The sequence below is a fragment of the Balaenoptera ricei genome, chromosome 12, assembly GCF_028023285.1.
Source record: "Balaenoptera ricei isolate mBalRic1 chromosome 12, mBalRic1.hap2, whole genome shotgun sequence".
Lineage (NCBI taxonomy): Eukaryota > Metazoa > Chordata > Mammalia > Artiodactyla > Balaenopteridae > Balaenoptera > Balaenoptera ricei.
The window spans coordinates 83,021,276-83,048,462 of record NC_082650.1 but is presented as its reverse complement, the minus strand read 5'-3'; the positions used below and the strand labels follow the sequence as shown (position 1 = coordinate 83,048,462).

The 27,187-nt window shown below is 40.9% G+C and overlaps 1 protein-coding gene across 2 annotated transcripts in view; it reads right to left on the bottom strand.

Moving 5' to 3' along the window:
• The window catches only part of FILIP1 (filamin A interacting protein 1), a 196,875-nt gene that overhangs the window by 38,474 nt on the left and 131,214 nt on the right, over positions 1-27,187 (bottom strand). For both annotated transcript variants that reach the window (XM_059941778.1, XM_059941779.1), the window contains exon 4: positions 22,529-22,707. In XM_059941778.1, the coding sequence (XP_059797761.1) occupies positions 22,529-22,707 (179 nt within the window). The remainder of the gene's footprint in view (positions 1-22,528; positions 22,708-27,187) is intronic.

The window sequence follows — 27,187 nt, the reverse complement described above, 5'->3', positions numbered from 1 at the left end:
CTTTAGAGCTGGAAAATTTCTGGTTGATAAAGGAGAAAGACCACAGATACTGAAAACTGAATGGGAACATTCAGGAAAATAAAAAAGGATAACTCCTGATAGAGGACCAAATATGAAATCATAGGTAGTAATCTGTATAGGTAATCAATGTAACTCTGTGTAACTCTGTGTAACTCAATCATGCCAATAATTTTCATTGACAGAAAATAAATGTATTTTGGGGGGCACTTGTCATTTCAAAGCTAACCCTCTGTTCAGTGTAGTAGTTCTGAGCACGTGCTCTAGAGCCAGAATATCTGGTTTGAGTCTAGTTCTGCCCCGTCCTAACTTGAGTAAGTTTCTTAATTTATATTTCTTCCTCAGTTTCCTTCTCTATCAAAGTGGGATAATAGTATCTGTGCACAGGATTGTCAGAATCACAGAATTATTATATGTAAAAGGATAAGTGCTCAATAAATGTTAGATACTATTAGCAAGAACGCTAAATTGAAATTTACTGCCAATCTGTATCTTTCCCCTCCAACGGAAGGGATTCTTCAAACACAGTGGCGGGGGGAAGGTGCTGGTGCATCTACTGGTGCAGTGGGAAAGATCACTTCATTCTTGAAACCTGAAACTGTTGTTGTTTGCAGGCATGGATGAGTAGTTTCTACCAACAATAACATACCATTTATTGTGTTTTCATATTTCCTGAGTTGTTCAAAATACTATTCAAACACCCTCAGATTGATCAGATGAATATTTGTAAAACAGTAGAAAGAAGATATCATTCTTTCCCTTTGATGTTGTTTACAAAGAATCAGCCAGGTGCATAAATTTACTGAATGATTTTCAGGAGGAACAGAAAAAGCCATGAAGCAGAGAAGTTTGTCACCTAACTGTGTGGCCTTGGGCTCTTTCTTCCAGCTGGCCCCCTCACCTTCCCTCACTCAATCCCAAAGACCTCTCCCACCCCCAAAGAAGGTGTCACCAAGCTGTATCACACCTAATGATGGGATGTTCCATCTAGGTGACACTGTGCCTTATCACAGGAAAGGCTCGCCCTCAGACAATAAGCTAAACGAAGTGGTTTCCCAGGGAAGCCAGAGAGTAGGGTGGGTCTTCAGAGGCGGGTGGGTTTTGAGGGTCCCTGCAACCACAGTGTGACGGGTCCTCCCACAGGCCTGCGTAGAGGCCTCTCCTGTGTTCACTCAGAACACAGGAAGGAGGAATGGGAGCATGAATCAGATTTCCTGAGACTATTCAAACAAGCTGAAGAGAATCCATAAAGGTACAAATATACCCCATTTTACTCTGTACGTGTATTTATAGAGTGCTGGGCAAAAGTCACATTCTAAGCTTATAAATTATGGGAATTCATCATATAAAAACATATCCTGTTGTAAAGCCTTTTATTAAGATACTATTAATCTGTCTCTTGGGCACATCTATTTTCATAAATAAGATTTGTTTAAAATAATACAGACGTGAAATAAGTAGTGAATTAATTTAAGTACATAAATCACTGATAGCAGCGCATTCGCATGCATTTATTTACTCAGAAAAACAACACTCTCCCTTTTTAAAATGGCAGTAGAATTTATTGCCATTGTATCTAAAGGTTTTTTTTAAAAGCTTTTAAATATAAGCATATGTGAAATTTCACTAAATACTTTAAAAATTATGTTGATGTTTATCTAATAATTACTTTATCCAGTGTTTAAATAACTTTAAAGCTAATTTTAAAAGTAAAAAGTCAAAACAATAAGTAAAACTCCAAAACCCCAGACTTAATTTTGTATTGATCCTGACTATTGTTGACCAAGAGAAAAAAGAAATGTGCACGCGCCTTTCTGTTGTGGAAAGGATATTTGGTTTTAGAAGCAAACAGAAGTTCATCCAGTCACATGGAATTAAGAATACAGGCAGATCGATGTAGTGAACCCAAGATTTTCATCACAGTTGAACTCAAGATTTTTGTCACTTTAAACACAGAGACAAAATATTTACAATCAATGTTACACAAAATTAAATCTACACAAATGAAAACCATACCATCTGCCCTTATGTTCAAATTTCTGTACAACAGGTCGTATGAATCTGAAATCACGCTATAAAAATTAGATTTTGGCCAAGTGAAGTTCTTTTGTGAAAGACTTACACTACCCTCCAGCCCTACTGAGCGCTAAATACAAGTTATTTATTTTATATACTCTGCTAAATTCAGACAATGTTTTTGGCAGTTTGAAAAACTACTAAAGTTGAACTTTTTACACAATTGTTTAACACAGTCCAAATTTTAATGCCATTTACACTTTAAAATAAAACCTCCTGTCCGCTTTGTTATTCTTGTTATCACTGCCACACTGACTGTTTCAGAACAAAAACGGCTCTCTTTAGATCACTGTACAATCTAATTCATTGCCAACTTTTACAAGCCTTCTCTGCATATGCAAAGAGAGATCTGCAGAAAATCCACATAACAATAACAAAAACCTCAAAAATAATATTTTCACCTCAAATTAGTTTTTTGCTCACCAAGAAATCATAAGTTAGAAGAGACATTTACAGCACATGGAGAGGTTGTTAAAAGCCTTCAGAACATATTAGTAGGACTGATGGCAGCAAGATAAGAGATTTTTCCATTCTTATACAAACTCCCCAAGTTTCTGTAGGATGAGATTACTGTTCCCCTCCATAGAAAAACAGGAGCACGCTTCATACCGCAAGTCGCATGTTGGCCAGTTCCAATCAAGGAGTCTGAGGTATTAAGGAAAGTCTCAGTACGCTGGTCATTTTCAAGGGCTGTCACCGTCCACGCTCAGTAAAACCTGTAGCCGAAAGTTGAAAGGTTGTCGAGTTCTTACAGCCCTGGTCAGATTAGTCAAGTCTCTACAAATGTCCAAACTCAGCTTCCAAGATGCTCTTTGCAACCACACTGAGAAATGAGTTTACTGCCAAGTAAGCCTATGACCAAATGAAGTGCGCATGGACCAAAGCAACTAGCTTTGCTTAAATCAAAACAGATCTTGACTTCCTTACCTTAATACTAGGAAGCATGGTAGCTTTTGTTTTTGTTTTTGTTTTTTATAAGGGGGTACTGAAGTTTGTTCAACAGCAGCAGGCCCTGCTCAGCTCCCTACTCCACAGGGATTTAACCGTCACATTCCAGCCCTGTCATCAGAACAATGAAAGGTGAATGTTGTGCAAAACAGCTCGGGACCACTAACTGGTGATGTCATGCCTCCCTTCCACGGTTCATTATTGTGCAGATTTACTTTGGTCCGTGAAAAGGGGTGGAGCTGCCCAGGACGGGAAGGGAAGGCAGCTCTTAAGAAGCGAAGCCAGTGAATGGGAATTACGCCCTACACTGAGGAAAATGCGTTTGGGGAGGGGGTTGAAGTTGGGGAGGAGGAAAAAGTTAAAGAAAAGATATGCATAAAATGTCAAATGGGCCTCACTCCTGATTTTTCAAACTACTTAAACTCCATACAGCTCTATTCAACACGTGCTGGAATTTAACTAAATAGGGATCCCACTAGAGCCTTATCTACGATTCAGCCAATGGGAGGAGATTCACGTTTCAAGCAAAGTGCCAGTTAATTTACATGTTATCTAAATGAAAACACTACAGCGTGGGCCAAAGAATGCCAGGTACCCATTAGTTTAAGGATCATTGTGTCTTAAAAAAAAAAGTTTTTTACCTGAATTTGTTTCTTTCCTAAAAGTGTTTTGAAATGGCAAAAAACTATGGCTATCCACGCAAACAAAGCTGAGTACATTCAGCCAGATTTCAAGGACTGTCTGTAACATCATTCATGCAAATGGTCTCAAAATCTTCTAACACCTTCAGACTAGTTTTTCTCTCTTCTCCTTCTTTTATTCTCTCTTCTTTCTTTCTTTCTTTCTTTTTTCCTTGTTTCCTTTCTTTTCTTTCCTGAGTCTGTGAGTGAGTGATAATTCAGCCAAAAAACCATTAGGTAACTTAAAAGTTCCAGTATAAGTTTTTCTAACCCATATGTATAGAATATGTATATCATCTGTGTTAAATTCTGTTTTAATTATAGAATAAAAGCATATTACCAGATAAATTAGTCAAATTAACTTTGAAGTTAACAGAATGAAATGTTTGCCGAGCGTTTTTTTAAAAAAGAATTTTATTTATTTTTGGCTGCGTTGGGTCTTCGTTGCTGCGTGTGGGCTTTCTCTAGTCGCAGCGAGCGGGGGCTACTCTTCGTTGCAGGCTTCTCATTGTGGTGGCTTCTCTTGTTGCAGAGCACGGGCTCTAGGCATGCGGGCTTCAGTAGTTGTGGCACGCGGTCTCAGCAGTTGTGGCTTGCGGGCTCTAGAGCGCAGGCTCAGTAGTTGTGGCGCACGGGCTCAGTTGCTCCGCGGCATGTGGGATCTTCCCGGACCAGGGCTCGAACCCGTGTCCCCTGCATTGGCAGGCAGATTCTTAACCACTGTGCCACCAGGGAAGTCCCTGCAGAGCATTTTTAAGTCCTCAGATAACTTTTATATTATATTTAAGCTATTATGTTATGGCATAGAAAAATATGAAAGAAAAATAAGTTAAAGATAATTGCTTTCTTACCTCCCTAATGTTCAATCATGCCTTTTGCTTTAAGAACATGTCTATCTTCTTAATAGCATGAACTAAGTATAATGATTAGTGCATGTTGCAGGGTCGCAGGTCTGAATAAATGTGTTTTGATTATCGAGTTATTTTGGTAAAAGTTACATAAAGCAACATTCATGGTTAAGGTAAAATTATAGATATTGAACCAATTAGTTGTTGTTTATGGTTTTTTGTTTTTTTAATTTTTTGGAGGGTTTTTCCCAACTGTTTTAATATAGATGGGAAAAACTGAAATTCAAGAAGGAAAGAAGAAACTGTGGCCATCACCTGTTGTACGCAAGTTCGAGTGAGTGTTGCAGAAAGGGCCTTCTTGGCAATTGATAGACCCAAGATTGAATCTTGGCTTGACATCTACCTGGTAGGTCACTAAGAATATGTTTTATAACTCCACTGGCTTCCGTTTATCCAGCTGTATAATAGAGATATGGATTCTAACTTACAGGGTTATTATGAGAATTAGATAAGACAATGTGAGTCAAGGCCACAGAATCTGGCAATAGATAATTCATAATATGCTTAGGCACAGTTTACTCATTTTGATAATAGTAGGCACTTGGCAAAAATACAAATTTGTGGTCTAAATTTGACACAGACAATACAAATCCAAGCTGCAAAAGGAAATGAAGGAGTCAAGATTGATTATATAGTCAAGTGGCATCTTGCATTCAGTCTGCTTCTGGTTATTCAAGCTTGAGTTATAATCCCAGGGAGTCATTGATTATGTTCAAAACCATATCAAATCAATATTTAGAGACACATGACAATAGAAAAGTTTTATCACCTTTGAAAAATCATTAAAACAAATGCTATAAATGTCAATCACAGAAATGTCTTTTTTCTTCCCTGCTTAATACCACTAAATAGTTACATTCAAAATTAATTTAAAGCCCTACTATTAAGGCTCTCCTAAAATAGCTGTATTTATCATAATTAATTGAGGTTCCCTGGACAAATGACATTATTTATTGAAGTCTCTTGGAACTGAGAGGAAATGTTTAAATGGGCAATAGAACCCTCTTTAGAGTTACAGTAGCTAGAAACGTCCCAGTATTAGATCCTGAAGGGCAAGGGCCACACCTTTTTTTTTTTTGAGCTTTATTTATGTATAATTGACAAATAAAAGTGTAAGATATTTAAAGTGTACATCGTGGTGATTTGATATACATATACATTGTGAAAAGATTCCCCCCATCTGGTTCATTAACACATCTATCAATTGTATCTCTCTTTTTTTGGTGAAAACATTTAAATTTTACCTTCTTAGCAAATTTCAATTATACAATACAGTGTTGTCAAGTCACCATGTCTTACATTATATCCTCAGACATTATTCAACTTATAGCTGAAAGTTTGTACCCTTTTACTAACTAACCTCTCCTTATTTCCCCCACCTGCTCAACCCCTGGCAATCACTTTTCTACTTTCTGTTTCTGTGAGTTGACTTTTTTTTTTTTTAGATTCCACGAATAAGAGATTATCATGCAGTATTTATCTTTGTCTGGCTTATTTCACTTAGCATAATGCTCTCAAGGTCCATCCATGTTGTCAAAAATGACACAGTTTCCTTTTTTCTCACGGCTGAATAATATTTCGTTATATACATATATACATCACATCTTCTTTATCCATTCATCCTTTGATGGACACTTAGGTTGTTTCTGTGTCTTGGCTGTTGTGAATAAGGCTGCAATGAACATGGGAGTGCAGATATCTCTTTGATATCCTGTCTTCGTTTCCTTTGGATCCCAGAAATGGGATTGCTGAGTCATATGGTAGTTCTATTTTTAAATTTTTTGAGGGAACTTCCTACTATTTTCCATAGAGGTTAAACCAATGTACATTCCCACCAACAGGGATTCCTTTTTCCCATATCCCTGCCAACAATCATTATCTCTTGTCTTTTTGATTATAGCAAATCTAATAGGTATGAGGTGATGTTGCATTGTGCTTTTGATCTGGGTTTCCCCAATGATTATTTCATTCACTCATTCTGAATTGGCTGCCCACCAAGGATCAGGCATTGTGTTAGGCACAAGGGATGGGGTGTGAACAGGACAGACAAGGTCCCCATCCTGGTGGAGCTCAAGCTACAGTGATAAATGCCCTGAGGAAAGGGAGTGGGGTGTTTTCAAAGAAGGTGACAGAGGGCAGGCGACCTGCTCTGTGAAGTCTTTCCCTAAGTCAGTGACTCTGGAGGCTAAAGGATCAAAAAAACCGGCCATGCAAAAAAGCAGAGGCAGGGGTTCTAGGTGCAAAGGCCCTGGAGTGGGAAGGAGTGTGGGAGGTTCTAGGCACAGGAAAAGGCCAGCGTCACCAGAGCATGAAGAGAGGAACCAGGTCCACTCAAGTGACCGGTAGAGGGAGTTAACATTTGAAGTCTCCTTATCAGGAGTATGTCCTCCAGAGGCAGCTCTGATAAGATATAAGTGCTTCAACGCGCACTAGAAGGTTTTCTAATTAGCATGAGGAAGGTTAGAAATAATTTTTTTCATCAGTGAAATGAGTGATTCAAAATGTGCGGCACTTCCATCCTTGTAGAAATGAGACATGAGCACCTGGTGAGACCAGCAGATTTATGTCCTTGGAGTGTGGCTCTAGACTCAGGCCTCCATCTGGTCCTTTGTCCCCCAAGCTTAGCCTAGGATTCCATCACCTAATTTAACTAAAAAATTAGCTGATCCTGTAGCTAGAATATTGCTGCCTCTGCCTGATTAAACCTTTCAGGTGGGGAACTTGTTGGCATGTCTGCAGGATGGAGACTGAAGCTTCACCAAGCTGAAAAGCACTGCTTCCTAATAAGTATATCTGTAGCAAAATTCAGTTAGACAACTGCTTTCATCGTGCCATACCATGTGTCATTAGCTACCAAAATCTTCTAATAAGATTTGACGATTGGAAAAAAGCAAGTTCTCTTGGCCCAATTTGCCACACCATGGTAAGGAGTTGGGTTTTATTCTGAAGGATCTGATTTACATGACTAATATGTAGAGACTGTACTTGGGGGTTGGGAGCACAAGAGTGGAAACAAGATGTCTGAAGGAAGCTTTTACAGCAGCCCAGACAAGCAATGCGATGGTGGCTTGGATAAAGCTTTATCTTGGACTAGGACAGTGGCCATGGTTCTGGTAAAAAACGGACAAATTCCAGATAGAATTTGAAAGCAGAATCAATACAACTTACGGGTGTTTATATATGGAAGGCTGAGAAAAACAAGGATTAAGGATAATTGCTAGCATTTTAGTTCGAGTAATTAGATTGCAGTACCCGTTGACTGAGATGGTCACAACCAGGAGGAAGAGATTTGCAGGAAGAAACCAAGAGTTCCATTTTGGACACTTTAAGTTGGAGAAACCTATTAAACATCCAAATGAACTGGTCAAGTATGAACATTCACTCAATTATAATTTACTCAGTGAATTAGATAAACATTTTTGTTTAAAGAAGATTTGTAATTTTCTTTTCTATGAATGATATACAACCAAATGGAGGGTCCCCCTGTCTCAAACTTTTTAGCATGTATTAACTGAAATGTGTACTCAAATGTAATCTAATGCACATGGAGAGTATTATTGTGATTATGAGTCCCCAAGTCAAGTTTTTTTTTTTTTAAATTTTATTTATTTTTGGCTGCGTTGGGTCCCCATTGCTGCACGTGGGCCTCTTCCAGTTGTGGCGAGAGGGGGCTACTCTTCGTTGTGGTACACGGGCTTCTCACCACGGTGGCCTCTCACGCTGCAGAGCACGGGCTCTAGGTGCGCGGGCTCAGTAGTTGTGGCGCGTGGGCCCAGCCACTCCACAGCATGTGGGATCTTCCTGGACCAGGGCTCGAACCCGTGTCCCCTGCATTGGCAGGTGGACTCCCAACCACTGTGCCACCAGAGAAGTCCCTCAAGTCAAGTTTTAAATGTACTGTGGGTGGAGATCTTCTAAGACAATCATAACTTATTAGAGCACTGGATCCTGGAAACAGAGTATCTAGGCTCCCACCTTCTTTTATTTATTTATTTATTGATTTTAAGATTTTTTTTTTTTTTATATCGACCATTTTTTTAAAGTCTTTTACTGAATTTGTTACAATATTGCTTCTGTTTTATATTTTGGTTTTTTGACCATGAGGCATGTGGGATTTTAGCTCCCCAACCAGGGATTGAACCCGTACCCGCTGCATTGGAAGGTGAAGTCTTAACCACTGGACCACCAGGGAAGTCCCTCCCACTTTCCTTTAAACATCAAGGTGATCACTGAGCATCATGACCTGAACAAGTGGCTCTTAAAACCAGTTGCTTACAATTGTTCCTGTAATATTGTGATTTGTAATAAGAAATATATATTTGGTCTTCATCCTGATTCTGGCACAGAGCTCCTAAAACCCTTAGAATTTCCTAAAGGATGACGATAATAAAGGTGTCTTGTTATGTTAATGAGGTGACTTTTGGAAAGCTCCTAGGTAACCTAAGGATTGGAGGGTTAGAATTTTCAGTTCCACCCCTTGGACCTTCAGGGAGGGGAAAGAGACTGAAGATTGAGTTCAATCACCAATAGTCAATGATTTAGTCAACCATGCCTATGTAATGGAGCCATCATAAAAACCCAAAAGAATGAAGCTTCTGGGTTGGTGAACACATGGTAATTTGGAGAGAGCGGCGCACCTGGAGAGGGGCACAGAAAATCTGCACCCACCCCCCATATTTCACCCCATGTATCTCTTCCATCTGGCTGTTCCTGAGTTGTATTCTTTTATAATAAACCAGAGATTTAGAAAGTAAAATGTTTCTCTAAGTTCTGTGCAAATTAATGGAACCCAAGGAGAAGGTCATTGGAACCTCCAATCTATAGCCTCTTGGTCAGAAACACAAGTGAACAGGAGATAAAGAGGACATGTTTCCTGAACATTTCTGAGAAAGATCTAGTTTAGCATATGGCAAGCGGGACGTTTCTCAGTGTGTGGGCGATCACTGGGATTGCCAGTTCAGTGTGCTTTTATCTCAAGAGACAGGTTTTGCAGCAGAGAAGGTTGTGTTCCAGAACTTTGAGAAGTGGATGCACTGGGGGGCTGGAGTGACAGGCTGGGAGAAGAAAGTCATAGGATGTTCTAGAAGCATTGCACTTGCATTCCTTAGTTGGGGCAGGAGAACTTTCTTCCAAGATCTCTCTCTGGAGGTTTGGTCATGGTGTATTAAGTCTGGGCAGTAGCTCTACACACATTTATCTTCTTCTTTGGGAGAAATATAATCCAAAGCTTCTCAAATATGACAGATTGCAGAAGTCAGACAAATCTGTGAGCATTGGAAAGCTGAGCAAATCAGAAAGTACTGGAGGGAAGGATGACAGGTATATATAAGTGGGTGAAGTAAGAACACTTGCATCATTAGAATACTGCAGGATTTGGTGACATTGCAACGAATGACAAAGACTAGGTAGACCAGATCATTGTCCCTTTCTTTTTTTTTTTTTTTAATTTATTTATTTTATTTATTCTTTTTTGGGGGGCTGCGTTGGGTCTCCGTTGCTGCGTGCGGGCTTTCTCTAGTTGAGGCGAGTGCGGGCTACTTTTCTTTGTGGTGCGCGGGCTTCTCATTGCAGTGGCTTCTCTTGTGGAGCATGGGCTCTAGGTGCACGGGCTTCAGTAGTGACTCGTGGGCTCTAGAACACAGGCTCAGTGGTTGTGGCGCACGGGCTTAGTTACTCTGTGGCATGTGGGATCTTCCTGGACCAGGGCTCGAACCCGTGTCCCCTGCATTGGCAGGCGGATTCTTAACCACTGCGCCACCAGGGAAGCCCCTCATTGTCCCCTTTCTAAAGCACACTGGGTGCAGAACAGTCAGAGCTCACCACTTCCAGTTTCCTTCACAGTTCAGGTCAGACACAAGTGCTTCCTTAAGCATTTCAGAATAAAATAAATGCTTATTTATTTTAACTCTCAGTGAACTCCTATAGGATATTGAAAACTATACGGAAAATATAAAGCAAATCCTTAAGGTACAGCATTTCTGAACTTAAGAGGAATGAGTTAAGATTAAATAAAGTTGACCTGTAGTTTGCAGTTGAAGCTCACATTCAGCCCCTGAATATTATTTGAATAGTTTCTTAGCTAAGAGTTCTCATCCAAGAGCTGAATATGTCATGATCGAGCATGAAAGACCCAACCTTTGATTAATTTTTTCTGTTTAAACTTTTCACCTCCATGAAGTACTTTCCAAACACAAGCATTCTTGGAAAAAGAGGGTACACTTGGTCAAGAAGCCAGAAAGGAACAACCTCCAACCACTGAAAACACACCTTCCCAAGTTCCAACTCCCTCTCTGAAATCCAGGATTTGTAATGCTAATCTGAGTACCTTCCTCCATCCCGGAAAAAAAGTAAAAATTATTCATTGTAGGTGCTAAGAAACAACACATTTTTCCAGCACTTTCTTTTCTTAACTCTTTCTTGGTGTATGAATTTGTGCAAAAAAAAAAACCTTTTGCCTGATATTTATTATGGCTGCCAATTTAGGGCAGCATTCCCAAGGCTTTTCATTCCAGAATAATCTTACTTATTACTTTTCAATACCTTATTTTGTCCATGATGCTGAAATAAACTATCAGCTCAATTAAAAACTCAATCCAACTAGTTTGAAATTTGGGGACCAAAAACAGCCAATCAGTTGTTAGAAATGTTCACTTTTAACCCAGCTGCTTTTGCAACCTGGATTCAGGTGTTTTCTTTGGAACTTACATATTTCACTAATGCTTCAATTAACTAAAAAAAAATCTATAGGAGATTTTGGTTTTGTATTTTCTAACATACAGAATGCCTGTCAGAATTGATCAATTGCCTGGCATTACAACCGCCTGGATTACAATTGATAGTATCAGTGTAGTGATAGATCAGAAATAATTTTTAAAAATCTGTCACTACATTAGGAAATTCACTGTATTTTTGTCACTTGGGTAGACTCTGAGGCTGTAGTTATTTTCTTTTTAAATTTTTATTTATTTATTTATTTGTTTATTTATTTGGCTGCGTTGGGTCTTTGTTGCTGCACGCGGGCGGGCTTTCTCTAGTTGCAGCAAGCGGGGGCTACTCTTGGTTGCAGTGCGCGGGCTTCTCATTGCGGTGGCTTCTCTTGTTACAGAGCACGGGCTCTAGGAGCGCGGGCTTCAGTAGTTGTGGCGCACGGGCTCAGCTGTTCCACGGCATGTGGGATCTTCCCGGACCTGGGCTCGAACCCGTGTCCTCTGCATTGGCAGGCGGATTCTTAACCACTGTGCCACCAGGGAAGTCCAAGGCTATAGTTACTGATTGAAAATTTGTCAATTAAACTTCCATTCTAGCTGGGCTGATTGTTATTTCTTAATGATTTTCATTGTGTGTTTCTTAAAACTTACCATCTGCTCTAGTTCCTGAGAGCTCTCTGAATAACTGTGAAGATAGGCATGAAATTTTATTTTCATACATATACTGTACCACTTACAATCAACTTTTTAATCCAAAAATTATAAGCCAATCTGCATTAGACTTTCTAAATAAGTGAATTTGTATCTGGACTCCATTTAATAACCCATAATAACTTCTCTGAAAAATACATGCATTTAAATCACTCAATTTTATACACTACTAGGTACAAATCTTTAGTTTTTTTTCTCATTGTTTTATGCAGCTGTTGGGGAAAGAAAATAATTATTCCCCAGGTTATTCTAGTAAATCAGTCCAAGTTGGGCTTAAGCTTTTATTCTTTTCACTATATAAAATGTGTTGTCACTTCTTTTTAACGTATTAATTTTTTAAATATACAAAGTTATAGAAAAATGGCTGTAAATTTATGACCTCAGCAAAGTTACTATAGCAGTTTTTCTTCCAAAGGATGCCAATAGTTACCACATATTTTACTTCTCATAAAATTTTATGTGGCTAAAAATCATAATACTGCTTTTTTTTTTGGAGAAAGTAAGTCATTTTCTTGCTATATATTTTATTTCTCAAATATAATTTTTTATTACATGGGATTTATCTATCCGTTGGAAACTTAAAAAGTAAATGCTAAATCTTCCCTTGACATAGGTCAGGACAGAAAAAAATAGCCTTGGCTATAATATGGGCAACTGTCCCCATGTCTACAAATAAATTACCTATCCTATACATAAAAATGACTATAATAATAGCCATTCCTAAGAGACTCAGCTTTTTCCAACTGATTTAGAATGCCATCTTTAACATATATTAAACTTCTATATCTACCATAATCTATTTCTAGAAATATATCAGCTCCATTGATCTGTCCATTCATGTACCAGTGCCACACTGTTTTACTTACTGTGGCTTTAAAATGAGTTGTTTTTTGTTTGTTTGTTTGTTAGTTTTCCTGATAGGAAACTTTTCTTCTCTACTACTTTTCGTTTTCAATATTTGACTATTCTTGTTTGTGTATTTTTTATATGAACTTCAGAATAACTTCATTTAGTTCTGATGCTTAAAAAAAAACCTGATGGTGTTTTTATTAGGACCACATTAAGTTTGTGGATTAATATATGGAGATGACATCTTTACAACGTTGAGTTCTCCAGTCCTAGAATGGTAAGCCTTTCCATTGGTCTCAATCTTTTTCATACCTCTAGGTAGCATTAAAAATCTTTCTTTACGCAGATCTTTCACATTCTTAAGTTTATTCCTAGATAGTTGATATTTAATATAGTTTATATTATTTTGTCTTTTGGAAATATGAAAACTATTGATTTTTGAATATTGATTCTATGTAGTTTTGTACCCTGCCACCTCACTTTATAGAATTCTCTGTTTGTAGTAGGTTTTCAGTTTTCCTGAGTCTACCTACAATCTAAATACAAAACAACTACCCCGGGACAACAGTATAGTTTACTTTTCCAATACTTTGCATTGTTCTCAGAACATCTTAGTCTGAGAAAATGTAAACTGTGATTTAGTGAAATCATAGTTTTCCTCTTAGTGTTTGATACACAGGTGAGCAGAAGAAATGATCACTATTAGGCAGTAAACTTGTAGAAGGGGCTTTATATTCATTACCTCATGAACATAAACAACTCTATGAGATAGGTTATCCCCATTCTATAGATAAAGAAACCAAGAATCAGAGAGGTTAGATAACCTGTCCAAGAGTTATCTAACTGGTCTAGTAAGTGGCATAATCAGCATTTGAATTCAAGGCTCTCTGGCTCCCAGTGAAATGCAGGAGATTGAGAAAACAACTGTCTCTAGGTTACAGATTTTGAGGGGGTCAGGTACCATGTAGCTAGAGTAACCCAGGGAAAGAGTTAACTGGCTGTAAAGGTTAGACTTAGATCAGATGATCCTCTAAATTTCACAAAACATTAGTAAGCACACCTTCAGTACTCTGGAACCAGACACAACACTACATTATTTCTCTTTAGCACACACCCGGATGATTTTACTAACGAAGGGGGTACTAACTGCAGGCCTCAAACTCATGCGTGCAAGAAATACAATTATCTTCATATTTCTATATCTCTAGGTTTCTTTTATGGGCTCCCATTCCATTTTATTTAATTAATTAATTTATTTATTTAATACACCAGCGGGTCTTTCCTCCTGTATCACTGAGGTAGGGTCAGGCTGAGCTCCTGAGAAAATACATCTGCAGATTCACTGAAGGATGGGTACGTCAAGGGTAGGAGCGTGTCTGGCTGGGGCAGTTACAAGCACGCGGGCCGTCGAGGCTCAGCAGCCCGCTTCCTGGCTTGGGTCATCCTTTCGGCAGTGGCGGCTCGGACCAGGCCAGGCCCAGCCACCTCACCTGCTGCCACCATCAGCGCCACTGTCCTCTTACACTGGCTAGCGGTCACCACCACGGCCGCCACCTCTGCCTCATTCTATTTTATTTCAGTTAATTCTGGGTAAACCCAGTCAAGTAAGGTTTTCCTTTGTAAATTTAAAGACTCCTCAGTCAAGTCGGGGTCTCCTGAGTTAACTCTAGGGCTTCAGGACCCCATGTCTGGAGTTGGGGCTGAGTTCTGGGGCCATCAGGGGTGGGGGGAGGTCATGTAGACATCGTCCTTCCACGCTGGCATTCTCTGAGATGCACATTGTGGTCTCTGGCCTCAGTTGCATTCCTGCTCAGATTGCTGATCCAAATGGGTCACAGTTCTGTTCTCATTCCAGCCCTGAATCAGCTATTCCCGTGGCCCTTCAGAAACACAGGCAAAATCTAGATATTCCTTTAGGGTTGCAGGATACTGAAGCCATATCAAGCTCTCTCCAATTGGACACGTCAGACACCAAGTTTTACTCTCTTTCTCTTGAGTTATTGGAGGGAGAACCACAAGTTTTGCCATGCCCTTTGCTATTTGCCCCCTCAAATTCATATATTGAAGGCCTAACCCCCATTGTGATTATGCTTGGAGATACAGCTTTTAGGAGGTAAAAAGGTTAGGTGAAGTCATAAGGGTAGGGTCCTCATCTAATAGTATTGGAGGCCTGATAAGAAGATCTCTCTTCACGTACATGCACAGAGGAAAGGCCATGTGAGGACACAGCGAGAAGGTGGACATCTGCAAGTCAGGAAGAGAGGCCTCACCAGAAGCTGACCATTCTGGCAACCCTGATCTTGAACTTCCAGCATACAGGACTGGGAGAAGATAAACTTCTGTTGTTTAAGCCACCCAGTCTATTTTGTTATGACAGCCAAAGCAGACTGAGACACCCTTGGACTCTACCTAGTAATAGCTCCATTCTCAAATTCTTCACACCCATATATCTGGGGTTTATATTACTCTCCACTTTTCCTTCCCCACCCCCACACCCCAAATAAGCTCAGAACAGAGCCTCTTCTTTTGCACTGGCTACTCCCATGACGTAGACCTCTCTTGCTGTCTTGCTTCTCTCTTAAAAGAAGCATTTATCTAAACAGGAAAGGAGGGGTGATAAAAATTGAATCAACTTGATTATATATTCTTTCTCAAGCTACACTGAGATCTTTGCTTCTGGAATCCAGAAGAGAAGCTATTCACTTCTCTCCTTCAGCTATGGCAAGTTTCCCTTGAAGCTGTGATTGCTATTGGCTGGCTGCTCTAATGAGGACCAGGTCACAGGGTAAGAGAAAAGATTAGGTTAAAAAACCCAAGTATTATCATACTGTAGTAAATTTCTATAACAGCATCGGCAAATGAAAATGTCAAAGCTGTAACAATGTTATACTTGAATGACAGTCTTTAGGTGGTAAGGGACAGAGTCACCCAGGGAGTTCTGAGAAAGAATACCCCAGAGGGAATCAGGCGCAGGGAGAAGTGGAAAATTGTGCATCACTGTGGCGCATGCACCTGCAGCCTTAGTAACCCTAGAGCACACGCTTGTGACCCAGTGCTTGGCACCCCTCAGACAGATTGGTTCAGAACTAGAGAGACTCTGACAAGCTGACCACCTCCCACTAGTGGGCTCTCACTCTTTAACTCTCACATTCAAATTCCAAATACCGCCCTCTAGTCTCACCTCTCCTAGGACTTTTCTAGAATAAGGGGTATCAAATACCAGGACTGAGGCATTCTTACATGCTAAAATCTTAAGCAGTGAAATATGTTTCTTGCCCGTTGTCTCTCAAGACCTCCCTTTCAACGCTATTCCTTTCTTATGGTCAATGTACTTTGATTATTATCCCACCCCTTTGAATAACATCAGAGTCCTTCCTGGTTCAAGTTCTGTTGCTGTTGTTGTAAAAGTCCAAATATGTTGAATCTAATTAACTAAAATTCTCAGTTAGCCGGGTTAAGCCCTAAGATCCGGAAAACATCTTCACCATCCTCTCAACAATAAAATACAACCATAATTGACATTTAGATTTGAATATAATCTAATAGGCCCTGAGGTTGTAACATACAGAGTCACCCAGATAGCAGCACTACAAGATCCTGAAATCTTCAAATATGACTTAACTGGATTTTGTGGTATATTAAAATTTTTCTTAAAAAAGTAAAATGTATTTGAGAAATATCTTCTATAACAGTAAAAGTAAATTAATTCATATCATAACCTTTGATTAGTTAGAAAATCATGTTGATCAGATAACCTATCTTCCCTGGCATATCTGTTAAAAGTTATATTACTAAAACTCTGAAGAATCTTAGACCAGAGGTTGCTAACTCAATGACATTGAGAATGAGAACACTATAAAGCTTGGGAAAAAGATCATACCCACCCAAGACTCATCATTTTTGTACAGATGGGATCTGGTGAAATGCACCTCAAGGGCATTTTTAATGGACTCGTTCATATTTCATCCAGGGGGTGTCTAGTTAAGAATGAGTAGCAGGCTCCTAGTTCTACAGTGTTGATAGTAGATATGTTAATATCCTGGGTCTTTTAAGAGGACCAACCCTCTTCCAACTCCCATCTTCCAACTTTGGGAAGCTATCTTTTTGAGTCACTGATTGCCTGATCCGTTAGGTAAGATATAACATCACTTCCTTTACACTGTCCCCACCTACCCCATCCCCCAACACAAACACCCTAGCTATGCAAAATCAAAATCACCTCAGGCTCCTTCATTTCAATCACATTTTCCAGTAGGAAGTGGGATTTGCAAGTTGCAAGGGTGAGAGCCATTGGAAGGTGGAGTTTGATCCTGGCGTTCTTTCAGAAAATCAACCATAAAACATATTCTTTCTGTGATTGAGTCTCTGAATTCTAATTCCTCTTCTTTCTTAGAAGCTGTCTATTCCCAGCAATTTTCTTGGTCAGCAGTTTTCTTGGTCAGGATATTGATAGCAGGTGGCATATCTCAATGACAGGTAAAGGTCTGTGAATTCGAATCCTGAACCTGCAAACAGAATGGATGTGCCATCCACAGAGCCAACATTTCAAGTCATCTTTTCTTCCTCCAAACGTTGGAGAAATGAAGTGTTCATTTCAATCAGAAGGTAAGAACTTGGAAGTGGAAAAGGTTTTTTTGGTTGTTTGTTTGCTTGTTTGTTTGTTTGTTTTTACTGTAGGAAACTCAGTTCAAACACTGATTCTTCCAATTAACTGTTGGCAAGTGACCTTGGTGGAAGGAATTTAACCTGCTTTCCCATCTTCTAAATAGGGATAGTAACTATACTTCATGCAGTTTTGTAAGGATTAAACCAGATGTGTATGTGTCCAGCGTATCGGGGGGGGGGGGGGGGTGGTCAATGAAATCTAGCCCAGCTAGTGAGCAGCGTGTAGCTGAGGGCTAAGCAGAGACAAGAGGGCTCCGTTGTTTCCTGCTGATATGTTCCACCTATTGATTACTTTCCACATGATCAAACTTGATCATTTACACATCAGCAGCAATCTTTTTCTACAAAGTGCTTTATTGTGCTTCTCCACGCTACCAATGAGAAAAGTCCATTTTATTGCGATAGTTTAGAGATACGGCATCTAAATCTGAGAAATTTAGGGAAAATATGCCAGGGAACCAGATGTGCATCTTTTTCTATAAAGCGTGCCAAGAATATCTCCCAGGATCCCCGGCCGCTAGAGCCACTTTTCACAAACTTGCTCTGACCGGTCATCCCCGCCGCAGGCAAGCGCGATGGGGCAGCTCGTCCCACAGGCCACCAGGCCTAAAGGAACAATACCAATGGGGCTTGAAAGTTTCCCCTCCATCAAGCCCCTGTTCCTGCATTCTTTGCTTCACAAGTTAAGAGATTTCTCTCGAGATGCTGGTTTGTAGTTTTTTTAAAAAATGACCCTATACTTGGAAGCCTTGCTGCAATATTATATGATGATGTAATTATTTATGTAGTCCCAGCTGAGCCTATAGAATCCAAAAGCTTTCAAATCTATATCTACAGTTATAGATTTAGACAGCCCTCCCCACATCATTTACACACACACACACACACACACACGTACACACATCCCCCTCAAATATTTCTTTACATTCCAAAGCACTTTTTGATGTAACTGTATTCTCTCTATCCTGACATTCTTGAAGCAGCCCTAGAGAAAGTGTAAGATTAAAATTACAAGTCTTGCAGTTCATACGGAGAATAAAGCATAAACTCTGAAGGTGATCTCATGTGCTCAGAATTATGCCTTTTAAGGTCAAGTTGACTCAAAATACGGACCAAACAGAATATAGCAGTTAGAAAGGGAGCTTTCTTTATCTAATCTTAATTACTGCAATGAAGGATATTTTCACCTATATTTCAAACAATGCTAGTTAAGCCAATGAGTTTTTTCATGCTATTTCCACTTTTTAATTTGGGAATATGACTCTTTGTAAAAATAAATAGCAGTAAATGATGGTAACAGATTATGATCAGTCTTTTGGTTTAGAATAAAGGAAGCCCAGAACAATATATTGTCCATTTTAGGCACTTAATTTGTGGAATTTTTATATAGGATGAATTTAACAACTCCTGAAAAGTGAAAAATAACTTCTGCTTAGTTTTTACACTTTCAGGGTCTAGGTCAGTGGCCATAACAAGGAGGTAGCTTGGAGGGGTGCTTTATTTAGCTCCCCCATAACCAGCATCAGCCTCCCATCAGAATGCAACAGAAGTAGAACACTGTGTGTGCTATTCAAACTCCGCTCCAAAACAAGTCCCCAGGCTGCTCCTTCCAACAGATGCTGTTCCAAAGCTTCTCCAGTCTTGACAGTTGAAAGACACCAGTGGTCCAAATAGATCTGTTTATATCCTCCCAACAACCATCATTCTGCCTTTTAACATTCTGTGTCATAGTTTGGACATAAGAGCTTGGAGGTTGGGAGCCCACACACACACACACGAAGAAAACATAAAACAAGACATTCTGCCCAAGGGACTCATTCGTACAACAGTGCTGGACCAGTGGCCTGCACTGTCGTCTTAGTTGAGCTACATAATTTTTCTGGGCCTCAGTTACCCAACCTGTAGGATGAGGGACTTGAAAGGGCTTAACTCAGAAGTCTTTTGCAATACTAGTCAAACCAAGGCTTTTTTTTTTGAAAACCAAGAATTTCTGGTTTCATCAAATATCTGAATCTGGATAGCTACTGATCCTGTCTGCCTGGATCCCTTTCTATTACCTTTAACCATTTTCCAGAGGACGTGAGAAACCCTTACAGAGCAGGACAAGTACAGAGAACGGAGGCTAGATGTTCTGCATGTGTGGAGGGTCCCCTGGGTCTGCACCCCCGTCCACCCATGGTCACCAAATCAGAAAGCTGTCTAGGTAAAGGCAGCCTGCAGAGTCACACGCCCAGTAGAAACTGGGTGATTACAGGGAACAAACAACTTGGGCTTATCTCGTCTCACTTTTTTCCTTCCTTGACTCGCGCTCACAGGAGAAATAAAGGGAAATGTTTCTGAAGGAAAGTTCTTGGCTCTCTCTCTCTCTCTCTTTTTTTTTCACAAAAGGGACTTTTCCGGAGAAAGAGGGAAGGGAGTGCAAAACAAAGAGGCAAACAAAGGACTTGGAATAGTCTATGCCAGAATTCCCACTCGGGCTCGGAAAAACCAGCTCTCTATCAGCAATAGCCCAGCTTCCCCTGCAGGGGCTGCGGCCGAGTGGGGCGCTGGGGCCTGGCTGAGCCACGGCCCAGGTCCTGGTGGGGACCAGCCCCCGGTGACATTGCCCACAGGAAAGAAAGCCCCGGGGTCAGCAAACTGCCATCCCCCATAAGTACATCTAATTATGACCGCTTACTTCAAAAAGAGGATTTAACCCAAAGCAGATTTAGCAGGGCCTCTTCCAAAGGGCAGCAGGAGTCCCAGGTCTGACCTTTGAGAAAATCCTAAAGGCTTCACTGCCCAGGGAACTCAGCAAACCCGGTCACCGTGGACGCCTCAGAGAAATTCAGCGATGCCAACTTCAGTTATTAGGGTCCTAGTGAGGGTGTTTAATTTAGCATAACGAGTGTCGGTCAGCATGTGCCCAGAGCATGTGCACTGGTGGTCAGTCAGGGGGGTGGCCTGGGCAAAAACATTGACAGGAAAATATATAAAGCACTAAAGTATAACCTGTTGAGTCAAAACTACTGTTTCAGAATCTTAAAGTGGTTGGATATTTAGTGAGTCAAAGATTCTTATCTAAAACATGTACAACTGGTGACATATCTCAGCGGTGCTGATCAAAGTATGAAAAGCATCATGATATATATATAATTTTTAAATTCTGCGTTGATTTTTAAAACCTCCTACATAGCGCTTTGCTCAGGAGAAATCGTTGTGTAATTGCTCTAGTAAAATTAAACAACTCCAAAGGAGGGGCATGGGATTGGAATTGTTAGTCTTGAACTGGTCAACATGAAGTTAGTAAATAAATACACTTGGGACAGGCTCATTGTATAATGAATATAAAAGTACTTTGTGAACTATAGAGCTCTCCATCAAGTGTTATTATTTCAATTATTCTCACAGTACACAAATACTAGGAAAACAAAAAAGAAAGAAAAAGAAACAGCTGGGTAAGTACGGTCTCTCCATCCACATACTTCATTTAAACCTACCACTCTGTAGGTGAATTCACCTCAGCCATTTAGCTTAGGTGGGAAATTGTAGAAAAGGCAGACATATCTGGTTCGAGACCAAATGATTTACAAAGTGATCAGAAAATATTAATTCACACAGCTGGTTCTTTAAAATTATTTGATTTCAGATCTTTTAAAGACATATCAAACAAGTTGCTACTCTCACCTGACCACATTCCAACACAGGACACCTAGATATATGTAATTTACACCATCATTAAAACCTTGTTTGCAATACCTATGCTTGATGTTGGAAAGTTCATGGAGGTTGAGGAGGTAGAGTTTATTCTCACTGTTTGGTTGCTCCAAAATATCAAATTGGACCATCTATTTGTCCAAACAAGAAGCTGATAAACTTGAGCTTCCAGCAGCAGAAGACAGACTTAAAGAAACCGTAAGTGGAGGGTATTGTACATAACACTCCAGCCATTGCTCCCTTTTCCATTTCTCCTTCCTCAAGAGATGTACCAAGTCCAATAATAAGTAAGCATTACCAATAACTTAAAAATTTAACACAAACCTGTTGTTTCATGCTTTTATTTACTTTCCTATTGAGGTAACTTTTTCTGGCAAATAAACTAATCTGGGAAAACCAGATCTCCTTTTTGTAACTAGATATAGCAAAGCTGGGACTGGTGAAGCTCTTTCCCAATGGCTCTTAATTTGCAAGTCCTAAACACAGACGCAGACACGCTTGGTAACTCAAAGCGTCGGGATTCAATGCCATTGGTTTCAAAGACTGTGGAATTCACAGATGTAACCATTCAGCTGAGGGGAGGAAAAGGAGAGAATAAGCTAAAAAGAAGATGCTGAAAAACTGGAGAGTATCAAAGAGTTCATCACAAAGCGTTTCAATTTGAAGTCTCTGCTTCAAATGTGCTAATCCCTGGTCTGAGAAAACTACCTACAGTGTTCAAGGCTCAACGCTGAATTTTTGTTTTGTTTTCTTTTGTTCTACACTGAGTTTTAACAGTTACGCAACCCTGAAAAAGTTAAGCAGGTAATTCTAGTCATTAAGTAATTCATACACAACCAAGTAGTAAGATTTTCTGTACCAGTTTTAAGAATGAATAGGATTCATTTAAAATGATGATCATTTGTCTCACTGAATAAGTGGATTTTAATCGCAAAGAGAAAAAGTATATTATTTCTAATAAAAGGCAGTTCGTAGAGAGGCTTTTCAAACGTAGGTGCTTCGTTGATGAAGTTAAAACAGAAGCTCCCTTAGTTTGTGGCTTTTCTGGCTTTTCACATCCTAGTGGGAATGTTGTTGCCGTATTTATACGAACCCCCAACATGCTCACATTAATGGTTCCAAGCAAAGTCTGTCTCACTGTCTGCAAACCGTTGGGAAATTAGGCATTGGACCCCGGGCACGTGTCCGCGGAGTCACGGGTGGAAATCTGATCCAGGACGGGAGGCGCAGGACGAGAGCGCCGCCCTCCGGGATGCGCGAGCGCAGTTACCTCTCCCGCTCCTGCTCCAGCAGGTTGGTGAAGTCATCGCTCTTGTTCATGTAGTCTGTGTGCTTATGTTTCTCGTTCTCCAGCTCGTACACCGTGCGCCGGTGACACTTCTCGGCCAGCAGCAGCTGCTCTAGCATGCGCCGGTAGGTTTCCTTCTGTTTTTCCTCAAGTCTGTCCAGCTGAGGAAGCAAACATGGGAAAGAGCTTAATATTTTATTTCATTTACGTAGGGCTCTAAATAATTTGTTTGCGTTGGTCTAGTGATTTATTACCCGTAGGGGAGGACCTCGAGTCTGCTATTCTCTGCCATTTTCCCCATCCCATCATTTTCTCTAGGCCTGTTGGATTTATGAACTAGCCACAATAGGGCTGCAGTAATGTCTGGCCTCTGGCCTTTTTCTCTGTGAACATATGTGTGGTTCCTAAACTTTCAGGAGAGCAAACTCACTGTTTCAATGAGACAGCGAAGCCCTATACTCAGAAAGAAAGAGAATAGCGTCTGGCCTGATCTCAGAAAAATGAAGAGCTCAGCAGGCACGTGTACCAAACTCCTCCCCTGGGAGGAGGAAATTATCCTCATTGCAACCTTTTTTTTTTTTTTTCAAGGCTTGCAGTTAAGTGCATTTCTAGGAAAAGTATATGAAGGACCCACAATCCTCTTCTTTCAAGAGGTACTAAATATAGGGAGAATCTCAGAACTTGCAGAGCGCACATATCTCAAACTAAAAGAGATCTTATCAAATATCATTACAGGGCTTTTTGTGTCTGTTTCTCCCGCCAGGCTATAAGATCTTTAAGGGACCATATGCCTTGATCATCTTTTTAGTCCCTGGTCCCTAGCACAGCACCTGGAAGAAAGTAGGAGTTCAGTACATGTTTGTTAAATTGGACCCAATCTTACAATATTGATAGTTCCCTATCCTACTCTCCTCTTCAAACCCTAGTGCAGGAGTTCTCACCCTCAGCACTACTGACCTTTTTGGCCAAGTAATTCTTATTTGAGGGGCTGTCCTGTGCACTAGAGGATGCTCACCTGCCCACTAGATGCCGGTACTACCACCTCCAGCTGTGACAAAACTATCCCCAGACGTGGTCAAATGTCTCCTGGAAGGAAAAGTCCCCATGTCCCCCTCCCTGTTGAGAACCACTGCTCTAGGTGAATCAGACATATTTAGAATCCATTCTTTTTTTTTTTTTTAACAATTTTTAAAATTTTATTTTATTTATTTAATTTTGGACCTGTTGGGTCTTCACTGCTGCATGCGGGTATCTCTAGTTGTGGGGAGCGGGGGCTACTCTTCGTTGCTGCGCCCGGGCTTCTCATTGAGGTGGCTTCTCTCGTTGCAGAGCACGGGTTCTAGGCGCGTGGGCTTCAGTAGCTGTGGCACGCAGGCTCAGTAGTTGTGGCTCGCAGGCTCTAGAGCACAGGCTCAGTAGTTGTGGCGCACGGGCTTAGTTGCTCTGCGGCATGTGGGATCTTCCCAGAGCAGGGCTCCAACCGGTGTCCCCTGCATTGGCAGGCGGATTCTTAACCACTGCGCCACCAGGAAAGTCCCTAGAATCCGTTCTTAATCCCACAGCCAACTCTGTAAGACTCAGTGGAGTAGCTCCATGGGTATCAATTTCAGAGCTATTCCCCTGATGTTCCACGTTTGCCCTTCAGTCATAAGGCGGATCTGAGTTTCCCTTTACAATTTTATTATATTTTCAGTGTGAATGAATCATTTGTGGGACCCAAAATAAAAGAGATATTGCCCCCATAATCCTCAGTGCCTTCTGATTAGACCTCCACCCCTTTGCCTAAGAACAGGTGACCAGTCAGACTGGTGAAGCCCAGGTTGACCAGCCATACCAGAGATCATTGGGGAGGCAAATCGTACTTTTATGTGTTCTGATAAATGACTGCAGTCTTAATGGGAGAGTCTATACAAGAGGTTTTTTCACTGGAGTAACTCCCTGTTACAAAATATTCTCCCCAAGAACTCTCCATTTTTCCACAAGTGTGATTTTCACCATATGTTATAGAATTTGTCAAGCATTGCTGGAACATCATCAGAAATGTGGAAGGAGCAGCTCTTTCCCCTTTTTGATCCTTCTTAACTTTGTCGTAAAGTAAAGTAAGGCCTTCCCTCCTTTTGAGAGTACTTGGAAGAGCAGCTTCTGCCTGTTTCCTGATACCCTGACCCACTCCTCTCTGAGGAAGGAATGGTATTTAAAGGTTGTATTGGGGACAGGGAGCTGGGCATGAACAGCCCAGCCTTTTCATTTCTTATTTTCTACTCTGTCTGCCATAAGATGGTACATGGTACTCTCCCTCAGGTGCTGTCTCCAGAGTCTAGGAGAGAAAGTAATAGGAACCTGGTGGTGGTCATCTATCTATTTATGTCAATAATAAAGTTAATGCTTCAAGTCATCTGTCAGACTCCTGCAGTTATCCCTCAATCCGTTCAAGGAACTTGGGAGGCAAAGATGGGGGCACTATTAATTGGATGGTTGACTGAGATACCCAGAGAGAGAAACACTGTAGGGGCATCTGGAGGAAAAACAGCATATGTTGATATTAATTGTTCCAGGGCAGCCTAGGTAGGACTGCTGGGCCTTAGCTTTAGTATGTTCTGTCCATGTGGGCCTTTGAGATTGGCTGTTCTCAGCAGCTACCGTGCTGGGACTAGGCCCCTGGAGTAGCTGCTGTGGTCTCTGTGGGCTGTGTTCACCTCACCTGCACCAGTACAGCTTGACCTCAGTACTGGTTGCATAACCAGGAAGACAGTCTTTTTGTCCTTTAATGCATCCAGAAGGACGCTGAGACATTGGTGTGTGAGCTGCGTTTTTCACCCAGAACTGCAGACCAGACTTTCTTTTTTTTTTTTAATTTATTTTTGGCTGCGTTGGGTCTTCGTTGCTGCGTGCGGGCTTTCTCTAGTTGTGGCGAGCGGGGGCTACTCTTCGTGGTGGTGCACGGGCTTCTCATTGCAGTGGCTTCTCTTGTTGCGGAGCACGGGCTCTAGGAGCGTGGGCTTCGGTAGTTGTGGCACATGGGTTCAGTAGTTGTGGCTCGCGGGCTCTAGAGCGCAGGATCAGTAGTTGTGGCACATGGGCTTAGTTGCTCCGCGGCATGTGGGGTCTTCCTGGACATTGGATTCTTAACCACTGTTCCAGCAGGGAAGCCCTGCAGACCAGATTTTAAACTGCAAAGGTAGTAAATTCCTCTTTAGCAATAAAGCATTAGTGTATGAGGATCTAGCTTTCAGTTTTAAATTCTGGATGTAAGAACTAACATAGGTAGCAACAGATTAGCTGTGCCAGACCCTGTTTCTCGTTATTTTGTTTGGAACTGCACTGAGCCCCTAGGAGAGACCTGAGGTGGGCTGACCTCTTGGATCTGTGTGGCTTGTCCAGAGATTCTGAAGACCACCTCCCAGTGGATTCATTAATCATGTATACTGTGTCCCATGGCTTTTGGTTTTCAGGCTCCAAAATGTGGCTCAACCACAGAGGAAAGGTAGTTCTTATTACTGAATAGTGAAAGCGAAATGGGCACCTGTTACTTTGGAAATGTAGCTCCCACTTGGACAGAGGTGGAAGGAAAATTGAATGAGATCATCATAGCAACAAAGGTCAAAACTTACTAAGGAAAGAGTGTACCTGAATCAAGTTGGTGGAGAAGAAGTTCAGGGACTTGAGATGGGGAGAAATTTCAGTACGTTTCAGACAAAAGGACCATGGTTTAGGAAATGATTTTAGCTCTGTTATCAACAGAGAGCTAATGGGGAAAATATTAAAGAATTTAAGAAGAGAGAAATCTACTTAAGAGGAAACATGGGGCCTTAAGGACCAAACTGGAAAGACCAAAAGGGAAATGGATCTAAGTGCCCTTAAAGATAGGGCTATAAAAAAAAAAAAAGAGAGATTTTAGTCTTTGTTGAATCAGAATGGGTGACAGAGGAGGTAGAGACAGGAGAGCCTAGAGAGCAGAGCAGCGTGACTGCCCCACGAAGAGGGTGTCGGGGTCAAGGAAACGTTTGAGGAGCATGCTGTAAAACTGCAGATGGTTCTTCATGAGATCAGTTGGGGCCCTTTCTCTTGAAGACTGCAACAGCTGTTCAAAGTGGTTACCTAAAATATAGACACGCTGAAGAATTAAAATCTGAGATCAGGGTAGGATATGTAAAGCAATTTGGGGGGAGTTTCATGGTGTCAGCCATGGTAGATGGGCCCTGAGCGAACACGCTCAAGAAACTTGGAGATGTAGGTTTCGAAGGAAAGATGAGACAAACGAAAGGGGATTCAGGCAGGACAGCAGCAGATTCGGTCCAAACACCGGTGTGCTGTGACGGGAAAAGACTCCTTAGGAGGGATCATCCAACTCAAGAACATAAAAGTAGGTAAGATTTGTGTTGAACAAAGGATCCTTTTGGCAGACTCATAACTCCTTGGTTTTGCTTCTCTCACTGAGGGTGACCACACACTACACAATACGGAAGGTAATATTCAGAAAACAAATGTCTGGGCCTGAAAGCATAGGGGAAGTTAGAGGCAAACAAACAAAAACTCTACGATCCCTAAAATAGTGATAGAGAAAGAAGGGGCCATTTGAAAAACTGGTCAAAAACAACAATAACAATGAAACTCAGCTGAGCCTTCCTACTGGAGGAAAGG